This window comes from Saccopteryx bilineata, chromosome 3, assembly GCF_036850765.1.
Source record: "Saccopteryx bilineata isolate mSacBil1 chromosome 3, mSacBil1_pri_phased_curated, whole genome shotgun sequence".
NCBI classification, from domain to species: domain Eukaryota; kingdom Metazoa; phylum Chordata; class Mammalia; order Chiroptera; family Emballonuridae; genus Saccopteryx; species Saccopteryx bilineata.
In genome coordinates this window covers 315,748,938-315,764,087 of record NC_089492.1, presented here as the reverse complement: position 1 = coordinate 315,764,087, position 15,150 = coordinate 315,748,938, and the positions used below count along the sequence as shown (strand labels likewise).

At 43.9% G+C, this 15,150-nt stretch overlaps 1 protein-coding gene across 1 annotated transcript; it reads left to right on the top strand.

Moving 5' to 3' along the window:
• Positions 1-7,108: 7,108 nt before the first annotated feature.
• Positions 7,109-13,516, top strand: LOC136329340 (carcinoembryonic antigen-related cell adhesion molecule 21-like). Its single transcript, XM_066265343.1, has 3 exons — positions 7,109-7,260; positions 8,245-8,598; positions 13,233-13,516. Exons 1-3 carry the CDS (start codon positions 7,197-7,199, stop codon positions 13,511-13,513), a joined length of 699 nt encoding a protein of 232 aa, XP_066121440.1. The 5' UTR covers positions 7,109-7,196; the 3' UTR covers positions 13,514-13,516.
• Positions 13,517-15,150: the final 1,634 nt, after the last annotated feature.

Genomic DNA, 15,150 nt, shown 5'->3' with positions numbered 1-15,150 from the left:
CAAAGCTGAGGACGGAAAAGGCACAGGCAGATCCCCTGGTCATATTACAGTGCTCCTTAAATGGAGGTTCTTTGGGAGATCTTTTAAAATTAAAGAGGTGGCTTCACTAGGTAGCAAGGAAGAAAGGACCCCTCATTAGCCATCGTAGGCAAAGGCAGATTTAACCATGGGTGCACCAGGCATGCGCCCTGGGCCCCGACTACTGAAGAACCCTGCAGAACCCAAACTTTACACTCTTTTCTAATGTAAGGGGCCTAATATTTTCTTCTACATCCAGGTCCTCAACTGACCTTAATCTGCTTCTGATCATGGGGCATTCTATCATTCTGAAAGGCCAACTGTCTCTGTGTAGTGAGAACCCAGGGAGGATCACTGAATTCACGACTATGAGTTAATTGCCTCACTACATTTGTCTTAAAAAAGTACCCTCCAATGGGAAGCAATGCTTTCTGGGATGCCATAGCAATAGGTGAGACATTTTCTTGGTTCCACCTGGCAGTGTTGACAGAACATTGAGTACAAAGAAGCAATCAGAACCCAGAGTATATATCTATACATGTGAGGGCAAAGCTCAGAGTCCTACGCAATGGGGCCTGGTCTGTGTAATCCTGCTGCAGAAAGAGGCCATGAGGGGTTTAGCTTGGCCTCTGTCTCTGTTGGTTTGGGCACTAGGAACTGTTAACAGCAAGCCCAGCCTCAGAAAGAGTTAACCCATTTGCTGAAAGCATGGGTAGGCTGCAATGCCTATTTAACCATTTTGCATAAGGACCCAGCAAGCACACACTGGTGGGGCAAGAAGCTTTTTGACACTGCCCACTGCTTACCAACAGCCTCTCCATGGTGCAGGCCTTCTGGTGGGCATTAGTGTGGAATTTGATCATCTTCACAGTCTGTGCCCATTTTCAGAGAACAATCTCCAAATCCTCCCTGTCTTCATTTCATGCTTTATTCTTTCCACATCATGACCAGGCAGTTCATGTGGATCCATGCAGAAAGAGACTGACACATCCCTCCCTTTCATCCCTCCCTAAAGTCTTGTGACTTGTAAGATTTCCCTCCATCACTGTTTCAAGGCCACATGAGTAGAGTGTTAAAACAGCAGCTACTCACTTCTGCTGGCACCAGTCCACTGTGCAATTCATCCGTATATCTGGTTTGTGTAATCCCTCCTCTGTGAACAGCTCATAGGAACCGCCATGAGCCCATATGTACAGGTGAAGGGAGGAGCAGGAGACACCAGTGCCATGGGTTCCGAGCCACCTGTGGCGTATTCACCCATACCCTCTATTCCTGCTTGGGCCTGATCCCATACATACCTTTTCCATGAGTGATGGATGCTGTTGTACAAGCCCAAGATCATGTTTGGTGGCTTAGGCAGCACCCAATATATGATGTGCATTTCAAGTCATTATTCCCCTTGTGCTTGTGGCCAGACGCCTTTGTCAGTTTGGGATTATATAATAAAATATGGTTTCCCCTGGCCAGTTATCTCAGTTATAGAGCGTTTTCCTGACCAGTGTATGTGCTGGGTTCCATTTCTTGTCAGGGCACAAAGCAAAAATGACCATCTGCTTCTCCATCCCTCTCCCTCTCTCTTCTCTCTCTCAATCTCTCTCTTCCCCTCGTACAGCCATGGCTTGGTTTGAGTAAGTTGGTTCTGTGCACAGAGGATGGCTCCATGGCCTCCCATCAGGCACTAAAATATCTCAGTTGCTGAACAACAAAGCAACAACCCCAGATGGGCAGAGCATCACTCTATGAGAGGCTTGCTGGGGGGGTGACAGTCGGGGTGCATGGGGGAGTTTGTCTCTCTGTTTCTCACTTCTCACTTAAGAAAAATAAAAAAAAGTTTTTTTAACACCATGCCTTATCAAGGGCACAAATGTATTTCTCATTTCTCACAGTTTTGGTGATTGAAAGTCCAAGATCAGGGTGCTGGCACAGTCAGGTTCTAATGAGGGCCCTCTTCTGGGCTGCAGCCTCTCACTGTGTCCCCACATGGCTCAAAGGGAGCTAACTAACTCTGGCATCCTTATTTTAAGGCACTATGATGGTTAATCTTATGTTCAACTTGACTGGGCTGAGGGATTCCCAGATAACGGATAGAAAATTATTTCTGGATGTTTCAGGAAGGGTGTTTCCGGAAAAGAATAGCATTTAATTGATGGAATTAGGGTCCTCACAATGCAAGTTGTCTTCTTCCAATCCTTTGAGGGCCTGAGTAGACAAAATGTAGAGGAAGGAGGAATTTTCTGTCTGCTTGAGCTGGGACATCCATCTTCTCCTGTCCTTCCATACCAGGTCTCCTGTTCTCCAAAATACAACCTTGGATTTGAATTTATACCATTGGCTCCCCTTGGTCTTGGCTCTGAGGTTTAGAATGGAGCTACCCCACTTGCTTTTCTGGGCTCCAGCTTACAGGAAAAACATCATGGGACCTTAAAACCTCCATAATTATATGAACCATAATTATATGCTCATAATGAACCTCTTTCTATAAATCTATATCTATCTATCTATCTATCTATCTAATTATCTACCTACCTATCTATTTGTTGTTGTAAACTGAAAGTGGCAAAAAGCCTTTGTAAATTTGAGGCTTAGCAAAGGGCTGAGTTCTCCCCCCTCTACCTCCATATTGGCTATGATGCTGAGTATTTGCACCCACTTCACTTGCTTGCTTAAGTTGCTGGAAGCAATCCTCTCACTGTTTGTTTGTTCAGATGTTGGTTGATTTTTCTTATGCATGGTAGGGGGATTCCTGTTTATGCCTTGGGAGAGTTCCTGTTTTTGTCTCAGATGTGTAACTTTGTATCAAGGACTTTCTTGATTTGCATATGACTATATAATAAACAAACTGGGGCTATGGGGCGCTGGGATATTGCCATCAGCATTGAAGAGGCCTCCTGATCCCATCCTTTTTTCTTAATGAGTCAGTTTTCTTAATTCTGCACCGTTCTCACTCAGGACCCAGAATTATGAGCCGCGCTGGTCCATGGCAATCTGTCTACATCTTATTAGTGCAGTTTTACTACAGAACTTAATCAATACACATACTAATCCCATTCATGACAACTCTACCTTCATGACCTAATAACTCCACAAAGGTCCATGCTCCAGATACCTTTATACTGGGATTATATTTTCAATATATGAAGTCAGGAGGACAAACATTTAGGGCAGTGTATCAGGCATCCAGACTCAACAGGGGCCCAGTGAAAAGACCAGAGCCCCTTTCTAAATCTGCAGAAGGAGGCATGGATTTTCCCCCAAACTTCAAAACCTGGAGTTCTGCACTGTGTTTCTTAGCCTGGAGCTTGTAAGATGTTCCATATAAAATATGCTGAATTTGAAACATAGATGCACCTGCTATTTTAAATTTCTAAGTATACTAGCACAGGAGTTATTTAAAAGAATATTTTATAATTTCCAAATAAAAGATTTTGGTGGGAGAGAACTTCAATTATTTTCTAGTATAACTAGAATCTAGTGGATTCAATGGTAGGTTCTTTTTATTTATTTCTATATGGCCTATCACTTACTGGCCTTGTTATTTGATATTAAAATGTATCCACATTTATTAACAAATGGTTTTACTTCTTCAGAGCCAGCATTAGGCTTAGTCTAGTGTGATTTTTCTCTTACAGGAAGTCAGCTTTTTGCACAATGGTATTTAAAATTTTAAAAAGCCTATTTCAAGTGACTGATCTTTATTGCAAAAAAGAAAAAAAAAATCAACTGTGGACTACTCCAGAATTAAAAAGCATTGGAATTTAGATCTTGCTTGTGTATTTGCAAAGACTGAATCAACTTATTCTCATTTAGTTTCTAAAATATTTATTTAAGGTCTAAAAGTCAATTTTAGTCAAAGAAGAACTCATTTTTAAAGCTATTCCCATGATTCCCCTCAGGTGTTATAATTATCTAGAATGACTCACAGAGCTCAGGAAAGGGTCTTCCTTATAATTCAGAAACAGCTGAATGGAAGAGACTGACAGGGCAAGGCATGGGGGGAGGGGCATGGAGCTTCCACACCTGCCTCGGGCTCCAAGGGTCCAGCACCTCCGTGTGTTCACCAATGCGGGAGCTCTCTGAAGCCCATATTTAGAATTTTATATAAAAGTTTTCTTATATTGGCATTATTGGTAATTGATCTCTAGCTCCTTTCTCCTCCTAGGAGGTTGGAGAGAGGAGTGAAAATTTCAATCTTCTAATAAAGGCTTGGTCTTTTTGACGACCTGCCCTCACTGGAGACTTTGTAGGGGCCCATCAGGAGTTGCCTCAGCAGGACAAACACACTCTTATCACCCTCATTACGCAGAAGATTCCAACGGTTTTAGTTGCTCTGTTCTAAGAACCAGGAAAGAACACCAAATATCTTTCTATGGTATCTCACAAGAAAACAGGATTCTTGAGGTGGGGTCACTCACCCAGAGGCGCACAGCTGCATGTGGGCTCAGACATGCCACGCATTGTCTGTTGGGACTTGACGTCTATGCCCCAAACTTTCCTGTGTTCCCTCCTGTATCAGAGGGTCTGAAAGGTTAAACAGTATATTTTTTTCATTCCTAGTGATTGAGAATCCAGATGTGAATTAAGTTCAGCCTCTGAGATGCACGTGTGTGTAACTAGGAAGCTAAAAGGGAGATGGGGTCACTATTTCTGCTCCTGTGTTGACTGACGGGTGAGCTCTGGCAGACATGGCTTTATGGGAAGAAGCAGGTGTTTCTTTACCTGTGGGTGGGGGCTGTGGCAATGCGCCCGAGAACCAGACTCCTTGTGGCACCTCCCTCATTTCCTTTTCTCTAACCTGTCAATGGTTTTACAACTCTTGATTCTTCATGTTAAAAGTCATTCTGCACCAATGTTCATAGCAGGTTTACTTATAACAACTCAAAATTGGAAACCACACAAATGTCCATGAATGGGTGAGTGGATAAACAAATTCTATCATCTCCAGAATGGAATACAACCAAGGATAAAAAGGAAAGAATTAGTTTAAAATAATCATGTTGAGTCAAGAAGTCAACTTTCACTCAAAATTATATCTATAGTTTGATTCAAATTATGTAAATTTTAGAGAAATCAAACTATATCTATAATGACAGAAAGCTGATGATAGTTTCCATAACACTGGAGGAGGGGTGGGGGAGAGGAACAATGGACAGATTACAAGAGGGCCTGAAGAGACTTTAAGCGTAAGGGACATATTCATTACCTCATTGCAACAACGTCTCCGCTGTGTGCAGTAGACACACCTTAATAAATTGTACACTTTCAATATGTTAAGTTTATTATGTGTCAACTATAACTCAATAAATATGTTAAAAATCATATATGCATAAATAAATATTGACTACATTGTAAGTTGAATGGAAAGTACAAAACAGAACTGTTCCTCACAGCAAAAGGACTGTATCTTGTACATTTCTCACTTACCCAGCAGAGGGTGGGAGAGCTTCTCCGCAGCCTGGAGCCTCCCCAGGGGCTGCTCTCCTGACCTCAGCTGCACCCACAGCCCAGCAGGGGCCAACGTCACCAGCGTCGCTCAGTCCTCGTCCTCCTGCTCTCCCAGCTGCCACAGTGGATGCTGTTGCTCCTCCATCCAGCCAGACGTCTGCCCACCAAAGGCCATTTCTCTGCGGACAGCTGTTTCCCACCTCCCTCTGTCCTTCAAGGGGAGAATGGCCACTCACGCTTCAGTCTCAAACATGAGGTCACTTTCTCAGCAGTGCTCTCTGTGATCCCCAGACCAGCTGGAACCCAAGTACATGCTTTAGATGCACCAGAACTTTCCATTCGCAGCCCTTCTCTGCATTATAAATTAATGCTTTATTGCTTTAATTTCTCTGAGAGCTTTACTCTCTGTTACAAAGTAAAGTCCATGAGCACAGGGCCCACGTGTGTCCTGTTCTCTGCAAAGTTTCTGGGGCCCAGCCCGGGGCCTGACACATCACACATGCTCAGTAGACATTGACTAAATGGATGAGGAAACCACACAATGGGAGCCTGTCGCCTGTGGGACAGAAGTGTGTGGAACATGTTCCTTAGAGACATGAAGGCATTGGTGTCAGCATGGGAGGAGGCCACCAAGTGCACAGAGATGTCCCAGGATTTGTGCTTACCTCTCATACAGTCAGAAGGGACCTCCCAATGGTAAGGTATCAAATACCCCTCAATTCCCAGAAAATCACAGCCCTCCCCACCCTCACCTTGTGAGACACGTCTCATCTCCCTTGTGCCTGTGCAGCAAACCATGTCCTTCCTCTCACGTAGACCTGACTTGCAGAAACTCTGGGTCCAGCACCCCAGGTAGAGTTACTACCAGGGGAGGAGGGGCCCCAACCTGACCCCAATGGAATCAAGGCTGACACCCAATCCCCAAGGCCCCTGGGTTGTGGGACACAAGCCTGTGGTCTTTGAAGACATCTCACCAACCCATGATGTCCTGGGGAACAAGGGGAATATTTCATGCAGAATGGGACACTAGGACCCAGAATCTGTGGTTGCGTCCATCTCAGAGGGGATGAGCTTCCCATGGAGGATGCCGCCTTTCCTAACAATGGAACCCTCAGGGTACTCCGATTGAGTCTCCAGGTGGTGATGCTCCAGCTCCTGGGGCACAGGGAAGGGCCTAGAGTAGACAACAGACAGGGACACAGATGAATTGAATTTAAGGCCCAATGTTGTGATGGGAACACATGGACATTCCGGGTATCAACACTCCAGGCTGGAACCCTCCCCGGAAAGCCTCAGAAGAGCCCTCCTATGAAAGCTCAGGAAAAGAGAGCTCGTCCTGAAACAACACATCCCCCAGGAGGTACAGTTCTCCTGACACTGGAAACCCCAGACTTGTACTTCTCTAACCACACCGAATGAGCGTGTGCCCGTGTGTGTCAGTGTGTGCGCACGCGTGCAGAGGCCTCAGCAGTTCCCAGGGAACTGAGATATAGAAGGACAGTAAAACGGAAGGAGGAGACAGTGCTGGCAGGAATGAGGAGACAGAGTGGGAGGGTCCTGGGCACAGACCCCACCCCCAGCCCCCGTGACCTGGGAAGTTATATTGCCTCAGGAGATGACTCAGAGCACATTGAGGAGGGACCGCAGATCTCTCCAGTCCAGACAGAGGTGCCGGCAAGCCTTACTGGACCTCAGGCTCTTCTCACAGAGACAGGGAGGAGCAGGCAGCAGACACCATGGAGTGCCCCTCAGCCACTCCCCGCAGAGGACGTGTCCCCTGGCCTGGGCTCCTGCTGGCAGGTAAGGGGAAGACAATCCCTGAGGGTTGATGGCAAAATGAGAGACAGACACTGGCTGGGGACTGCCGGGGAGGACAGAGCTCTGAGAGGGACAGAGGGCTTCTGTTGGACCTGTGGGGAGAGGACGGAGCCAACTAGAAAGGGAGAGGCTCAGCTATAGGAAAATCTCATAATCTGGAAGTGGTGAGTGGCAGGAGAACTTTTACTGCTGATCATTTCCTGTTATTCATCACTAAGTATTGAATTTTGAAAACCAATGATAATAATAAAAGTTTATATCAGGAGACTCCAGAGAATAGGAAAACAGGGACACTAAACATTGTCCTTACCTCCAACCTCAGAAACAAGCAGATGCACCCCCGGAGGTGCCGGGTCCTGGCACACTCCTCATTCACCCACAGGTGTGTGCAGCCTGCTGCGGGCACTGCGCACAACAGGAGCAGACAAGCCCCTCCCACATGGAGCTCCTGTTCTGTGAGGGGGAGGGGACAAGGAAACATCTAGATGTGAGCTCAGCTACCCGCAGGGACAGGTCAGAATGTGAAGACAGAGGGACTTTAGAGCTGGTGTTCAAGGAAGGTGTCCCAAGGGCTCCCGAGTGTCAGCAGTGGTGGGCCAGGCAGACACTGGGGGATGAGTTTTTGAAACAGAGAAAACAACAGGTTCAAAGCTGCTAAGGTAATGGTGGCCATGCTGCCCACCTTGACCATAGGAGACCCACACTCACATACATTCATACACACTCACTCACACACTCACACACACACATTCACACACACATTCACTCACACACACACACTCACACACATCGACACACACACATTCACACACACACACACACTCACTCACACACTCACACACATTGACACACACACACTCACACACCAAGACTAAGAGATAAAGAACATGCTCAGGACAAATGGCCTCAGCTCTCCATCCCAATACATAGATGCAAATATTGATCCATTTCTCTCTTCCCTTCTAGTCTCACTCTTAACCTCCTGGAGCCCGCCCTCCACTGCCCAACTGGCTATTGTGTCAGTCAACACTGCTGAAGGGGAGGATGTAGTTCTGCGTCTCCGCAATAAGCCGCCTAATCCTGCAGCCTACATGTGGTTCAGAGGGGAGGGCGCAAACCGCAATCGCATTATTGGGCACCTTTCAATGGACCTAAAATTTTATGCAGCAGGGCCTGTATCCACTGGTCGAGAGAAAATAAACTTCGATGGAACATTGCAATTAAAGAAGGTCAACCTGAGGGACACAGGAGACTACACTGTAGTAATCCACCTTCTAGATTCAAAAAAAGAAATAGGATTTGGAAGGCTCAATGTATACCGTGAGTTACTGCTCTCTGACCCCTGGGTGTCGGGTGGGGTGAATTCTCTCCACACAGGACGACAGCCCTGGGCTCTGCCTCCACCGTTCCATATCACATCCCAGGATGGGGTTTCAGTAGATAGTGCAGGACACACACAGAGGAGGCAAACATTTCTTTTTCTTTTCCTTCCTTTCTTTCTTTCTTTCCTTTTTTATTTGAGAAAAAGAGAGAAATGTCAGTTTTTTGTTCTACTTATTCAGGCATCCATTGGTTCTATATTTCTATGTGTGCTGACTGGGGATTGAACCCACAACCTTGGTGTATCTGGATGATATTTTTCTAACTGAGGTACCCAGCCAGGGCCTGAGACATACTTTCTAAGATCAGTTTTCTGATGGGTTCCACCCCTGCAGACATTCACCACAGAGAAGGACCAGTCTGACGGAGTAACTCCGCAGAGGGAGACAAGTCTTAGTCCAGCCCCTGGTCCCCACTCCATGAGGTGAAACTGAGAAAGACGCTTCAGGGCTCCATCAGGGCCTGGCCTGAGGAATCCTCACAGTGAAGTGAAGCTTGAGCAACCCCTCCCCTGACCTCTGTCCCAGGGATCCTGACTCCTAATTCCCCGGGAATCTGAGACAGGTTGGGTTTGGTCTCCTGGGAAAGGCTGACTGATACCAAGGTTTCCCAAGTGCCAAAGTCACAAAGTCCTGAACTGATCACCAGCCAGGGCTCAGCCCCCAGGAACCACATCTGGCCAGGGATGGAGCCTGGTCCTTCACCTGAGACTGGGCTGGGTGTGGAGAGCTCAATGGACCAGGTCACCAGGCCATTTGTGGACTACCCTAGGGGCCTTAGGAGAGTGTGGAGGATGGTCAGCATCCCCAGGTCAAAACAGGGAAGAGATGCTCCTGGCAGTTCCCTGCCCAATTGGGATCAGCCCTGGGGATTCTGTCTGCACTCGACCAATGACAAATGCCTCTCATTTGAGCAGCTCCCGTGTCCTGAAACTTAAGTCAATGCTGTGAATATTATATGGTTAGTATATTGACAACCTGGAAACCAAATGGTCATCTTTCTTTACTGAGAGGAAATTGAGGCACAAGGTGATACTGCCACTAAAGAAAAGTCACACAGGCCAAAAGCAGATGGTCAGTCTGCAGCCATAGACTTGTTCCCTCCTTCACCCTATGGGGCTTTTTTGGTGTCTGTGGATCCCTAGACCAACCATTGGTTCAGACCCTTTTTTATTTTAGGTGTCCTCAGTTCATAAGGATGAATTCTGGTCTGGATAGTAACAAAAAGTGTAGAATTTGTTCTAAATCTAGAACCAAATTTCCTGCAGTTACAATCAGAGTCGGTGCTGGGAGCGCCCAGGCCTCCCACTCAGGGGGCTGATCCACACCTCCCTGCCCTGGACTTGAGTCACTTCCTTCTTTGTTTCCTGCTGTGTGAGTGTCACTGCCACTGGACAGAAAGGAAAGGACTGTGCTCCCCACTCTCTACCTGCAACCAGCTCAGGGACAACATGTAACAGACACTCATTTTCTTTTGATGAATTAGGAAGAAATAAATGGTGATTTACTGAATGAATGAATGAATGAATGATCCAAACTCTCTTCAGAGACTGGAATTGGATGTAGACTTCTTGCAAATCTGGCCACATGGGACAGGCTTTCTGTCCCTCCAGGATATGTGACCCATGTCTCAGATGCCTTTCTGCTCTCTAGAGAAATATACTTTTCTGCAATTGCTCCTATGTCTTAAGTATGAATAACAATCTTTACATATTCCAGAATTTTAGCTTTTTTCCAAATTTCTATCACATAACCACCAACCATAAATAGTCCAAGAGAGGCAGAATTTTGCAAGTCCATCTCCCTTCTTTCCAACCATGCCCTCGTCTGCATTTGCAGAAGCCCTCACCTGTCCTCAGCAGAGAAGGAATGACTTTAATGCCCAAGTGCAGAGCACATGGTTCTGCTGCCACAATCAGCTCCTCTTGTCCCCTAGAATTTTCTAGCTCGTTTCTTGAGCTCTGCTCTATATTACTGGCTCACTGGCTCATGTTCAGTCACCTTGCTTTGGGAGGACGTGACCCACCCCTTGCCCCTGGCACCTGAGTAATCACCTGAACACCAGCTGTTAGCGGTCAGTGAAGAGCCAGGTGTGTACAATGATCTCTGAGTCCCTGTTCTGTGTCCTTCCATGACCAAACCCTGATACTTAACTGACAGCTGAGAAAGTCTATGCTTTCTCCCAGACGTAGAGCTGGAGGCCTTACGTTCTCTGAGCACTCAGATTCCCACGGATCTGCCTCATTTTTTTAAGGGCTCAAGTTGGCTGAGAGGTGAGAGGTGCCAACTGTGATTGAAGAAGCCTTTAGAAAAGTCAAAGGAACCACATGAGACCATCTCTCTCCTCCCTGCACAGCGGAGTTACCCAAACTCAACATCACAAGCAGGAAGTTTGACCCTGAGAGCTTTGATTTCTCTTTTCCGAATGATAGTCATGCTGAGTATCTTTTTCTGTGCTTATTGGCCATCTGTATAACTTGTTGGAAAATTAGGTATTCAAGGGCTTTGCCTATTTTTAAGTCAGGTTTTTAGTTTTGTTACTGTTGAGTTGCAGTTGTTTGGATATTCTGGATATTAACCTCTCATCTTATTTATAATTTGCAAAACAGCCTTTCATTTCATGTCATATTTCATTCTGTTGTGTCCTTGACAAACACAGCTTTTTATTTTGACAAAATATAATATATTTAAATTATTTTTTATTAATTTTAATAGGGTGACAATCAATCAGGGTACATAAGTTCAGAGAAAATATCTCCAGGTCATTTTGACATTTGATTAAACCAGATAGAAGGTGACGGAAGACTATATAACTTTGGGTGATGTGTATGCAACATAATTATTTATTTTTATTGCATGATTTCTAAGTGTCATATTCAAGAAGTTATTGCCAAATCCAGTGTCATAACACTTCCTCCTATATCTTCTTCTAAAAGTTTTATAGTATTCTGGCTTACCTTTAGGATTTGATCCATTTTTACTTAACATTTATTTATGGTATAAGCAAAGGTCCACTTGATTCATTTGCATGTGAATATTGCTGTTCAACACCATTGGTTGAGAAGACTGTGATATCTCCACTGAACAGTCTTGACTCTATTGTTGAAACATTTGATTGTGTCTTCTGATGAATAAAAGTTTTGAAGTCAGTGTCACACTATTGGTTACTTAGGCTCTATAGTAAGATTTGAAATGAAGAGGTGTGAAACTTCCAATTTCATTCTCTTTTTTAAGACCTTTGCAAACTTTAGGTGTCCATTCAAATTTCATAAAAACTTTGGATGAGTTTTTTTATTATCACAAAAATGTCAATGGTATTTTGATAGGGATTGTATCAAATATGTAGATAGTGGGGGTCTTCCAATACATGAACGTGGATGTCTTTCTTTTTAATTGTTTATTTTTTACTTTCTTTCAGAAACATTTGGTAGATTCCAGTGTGTACATCTCCTACCTCCTTGGTTCAATTTATTTTTAATATTCTATATTATTTTCTGATGCTGTTGTAGTGGGTTTGTTCCCTGGTTTCATTCTGAATTTGTACATTGTTGTTGCAAAACAATAGAAATGATGCTGAGTGTTCATTTTTATCTCCTGCGACTTCACTGAATTTCTTCTAATAGTCTGTGTGTGTGGTGGGGGGTGCAGAATCTTTAAGGTTTTCTTTATATAAGATTATGTTGTCTGTTAGAAGAGAGAATTTTTCTTCTTTATTCCCAATTTAGATACCTGTAATTTCATCTCCTTGTATAATTGTTTTGCCCAAACTTTATGTTGAATTAGTGCAGAGATCAGCATTGTTGACTTTTTTCACAATCTTATTAATGTTTTTTAGGTTTCTCTATGAATTATTGTTTTAGATGTGAGATTTCACATATGACCTTTATTATTTCGGGTAGTTTCATTCTATCTCTACAATCACTGCCTTTTGTTACAAACATAAGCTCTTCTCCCTAGAGATTTATTTCACCATGATATTCAATCTACAGGCTAGGAAGTAAACTGCAATTCAGAATGAAAGATATTTTGGATGAAACTTCTCCAAGTCCAAGGTCATAAAGTCTGGGTGTGCCATCTTTATTGCCTAATCAATTATTTAACAAGAGGTAAATATATACCCTCTTACTCTAAAGTTCCTTTGGCTCTAGAGGTGGCCAGAGGTGGCAAGCCGGCCTTTCCCAGCATACACAGAAGTTTACATGAGGAGAGGAACCTGATCTTTTTTGAAGTCAAAGAAAGTTCTAGGAAAGGATTAATGAAAGCTCATGAGAGAAAAATTTCCTGTGATGATGTTATGATAAGATACCTGAGTTGAGAAAGGGTTCCCTGTGTAGATACAACAGAGATGTCCATGGCAATAGATCAGGGGTCACATTGGCATTATCTAGATTCATAGGGGAGACTCAGATCTTTTCTTACACATTGTCACCAGAACAAAGAAAAACTTATCTCTTCAGATGTCAAGACAATAGTTCTGTGAACTTGATAGAGCTCTCTGTGGAGTGTGAATAATTAATATCACTGAGTAAGCAGCTTCTATCAATAAATCAATTCCTCACATCTGTTTTTCTACAGAGCCTGTGAGAGTGCCCACCCTCCTAGCCAGCAACACCACAGTTACAGATAATAAGGACTCCGTGGTCCTGACCTGCTACACAAATGCACTTTCCACTCAGTGGATCTTCAATGGCGTGGGTCTGCAGCTCACGGAGAGGATGAAGCTGTCCCCAGACAACAGAATGCTCACCATAGACCCTGTCAGGATGAAAGATGCTGGAAACTACCAGTGTGAAGTCTCCAACCCGATCAGTTCCGTTGAAAGTGCACCCGTCGAGCTTGATGTGAAATATGGCTGACACTCCTCCCTTTCTCTGTTACTAAGTTCTGAATAAATTCTTTCTGCACATTTCTAGTAGATTTTTTGTGAAGGTAGAAAACTTTAGAAGCCTTGCATTGAGTCAACATATACTCAAAAATATGAGTTATTATTGTCATTATTGTTGACTTATGGTCACATTCCACTCCAGATCCTACACTGGTTGGTCTCAGCTGCACCATCTCCACAGTGGAGTGACACCGTGTCCCTCAGAGCATGGGCAGTGGTCATGGGGTGACTGGTGTTATATTATGATGAGCTACAGGAAGCTGAGCTCTGTCCCTGATTCAGGGTGCACATGGAAAGCACCTGAACAGTGTTGTGAACAACAGGGATGGACACAAGGATACCTATGTGGGTTGCAACACTGATATTTTTTTCCTTTTTTGATTCCCCCCCCCCAACATTTCCGAAGTCTTCATGAGTATTCTTATTTTAATGGCATTAACCTTACTTCCATGATTGGTATGACTGTCCCCCTTAAAATTAAGATATAATTAGAAATGTTGATAATACAACCAAGACTTTGGCTCAACTGTCATAATTCAGACTGACACCTACAGAATTTGGTAAAAGTATTCACTTTTTATTGTATAAAGTTTGACCTGATGGGTATTTTGAAATCTTTTGGAGAAGAGGGGATCATCCAAAGGTAGAAAGTGCTGGTGATTGATGTGTGAAGATGAGACTTTCTAACTTTAAGACATTGTTAAAGCTCCCATCTTAGGTTTCATAAAAGAACCTGCATCACAGCAAACCATGTGGGTAATGTCAGTCCCTCTGTTCTTGGGTAACTACTTAGGCCAAATAGAGTAACACCAGCAATGTCGTAAGATCAAGAATACTCTTTTCCCTGGATGCTCTGCTCAGTGGTATTGAGTCGGCCTAGCGTATGGAAGTCCTAGATTCTATTCCCAGCCAGGGCACACATGAGAAGCACCATCTACTTCTCCACCATTCCCCCTCTCCTTCCTCTTTATCTCTCTCTTCCCCTCCCACAGCCAAGGATCCATTGAGGCAACGTTGGTCCAGGCGCTGAGGATGGCTCCATGACCTCTGCCTCAGGCATTAGAATAACTCTGGTTATAGCAGAGCAAGGGCCCCAGATGGGCAGAGCAGGTGGGCATGCAAGGTAGATACAGGTTGGGTGCATGTGGGCCACCCTGCTTCTCACTTCAGAAAAATTAATTAAAAAAAAAAAGAATACAGCAATACCTCAGTTTTCGTTGATAATCTGTCCGAAGACAACTGGTGAAATCAAAACTAATGAATACTGAGGCAATCATTTCCATATGAGTCAATATAAATCCAATTAATTCATTCTAGACACTCCAAAATACATACCAAAAAACACATTTTATAGAGAATAAATGTAGAATTAATACTAAAAACAATAAGAAATTAATATAAAATGAATATGAGAGTAATGTAAAGAATAAATAAACATTTAACATGGCATTATTAGCAAGGGAAACACTAAACAGGAACAATGAGATTTGAGCACAAGTGATTTTATCTTATGTGAGTTACGTACATTTTGAAACTGAATAACTCAAACACATTACACCGAATACTGTATACGCAGTAATCACTTATATGTAATTGTAGTATTAGCGC

Coding starts and splice junctions, on each gene's coding strand:
- LOC136329340 (XM_066265343.1), top strand. CDS start 7,197: ATGGAGTGCCCCTCAGCCACTCCCCGCAGAGGACGTGTCCCCTGGCCT. Junction 7,261..8,244: donor GCCTGGGCTCCTGCTGGCAG/GTAAGGGGAAGA, acceptor CTTCCCTTCTAG/TCTCACTCTTAACCTCCTGG. Junction 8,599..13,232: donor TGGAAGGCTCAATGTATACC/GTGAGTTACTGC, acceptor GTTTTTCTACAG/AGCCTGTGAGAGTGCCCACC.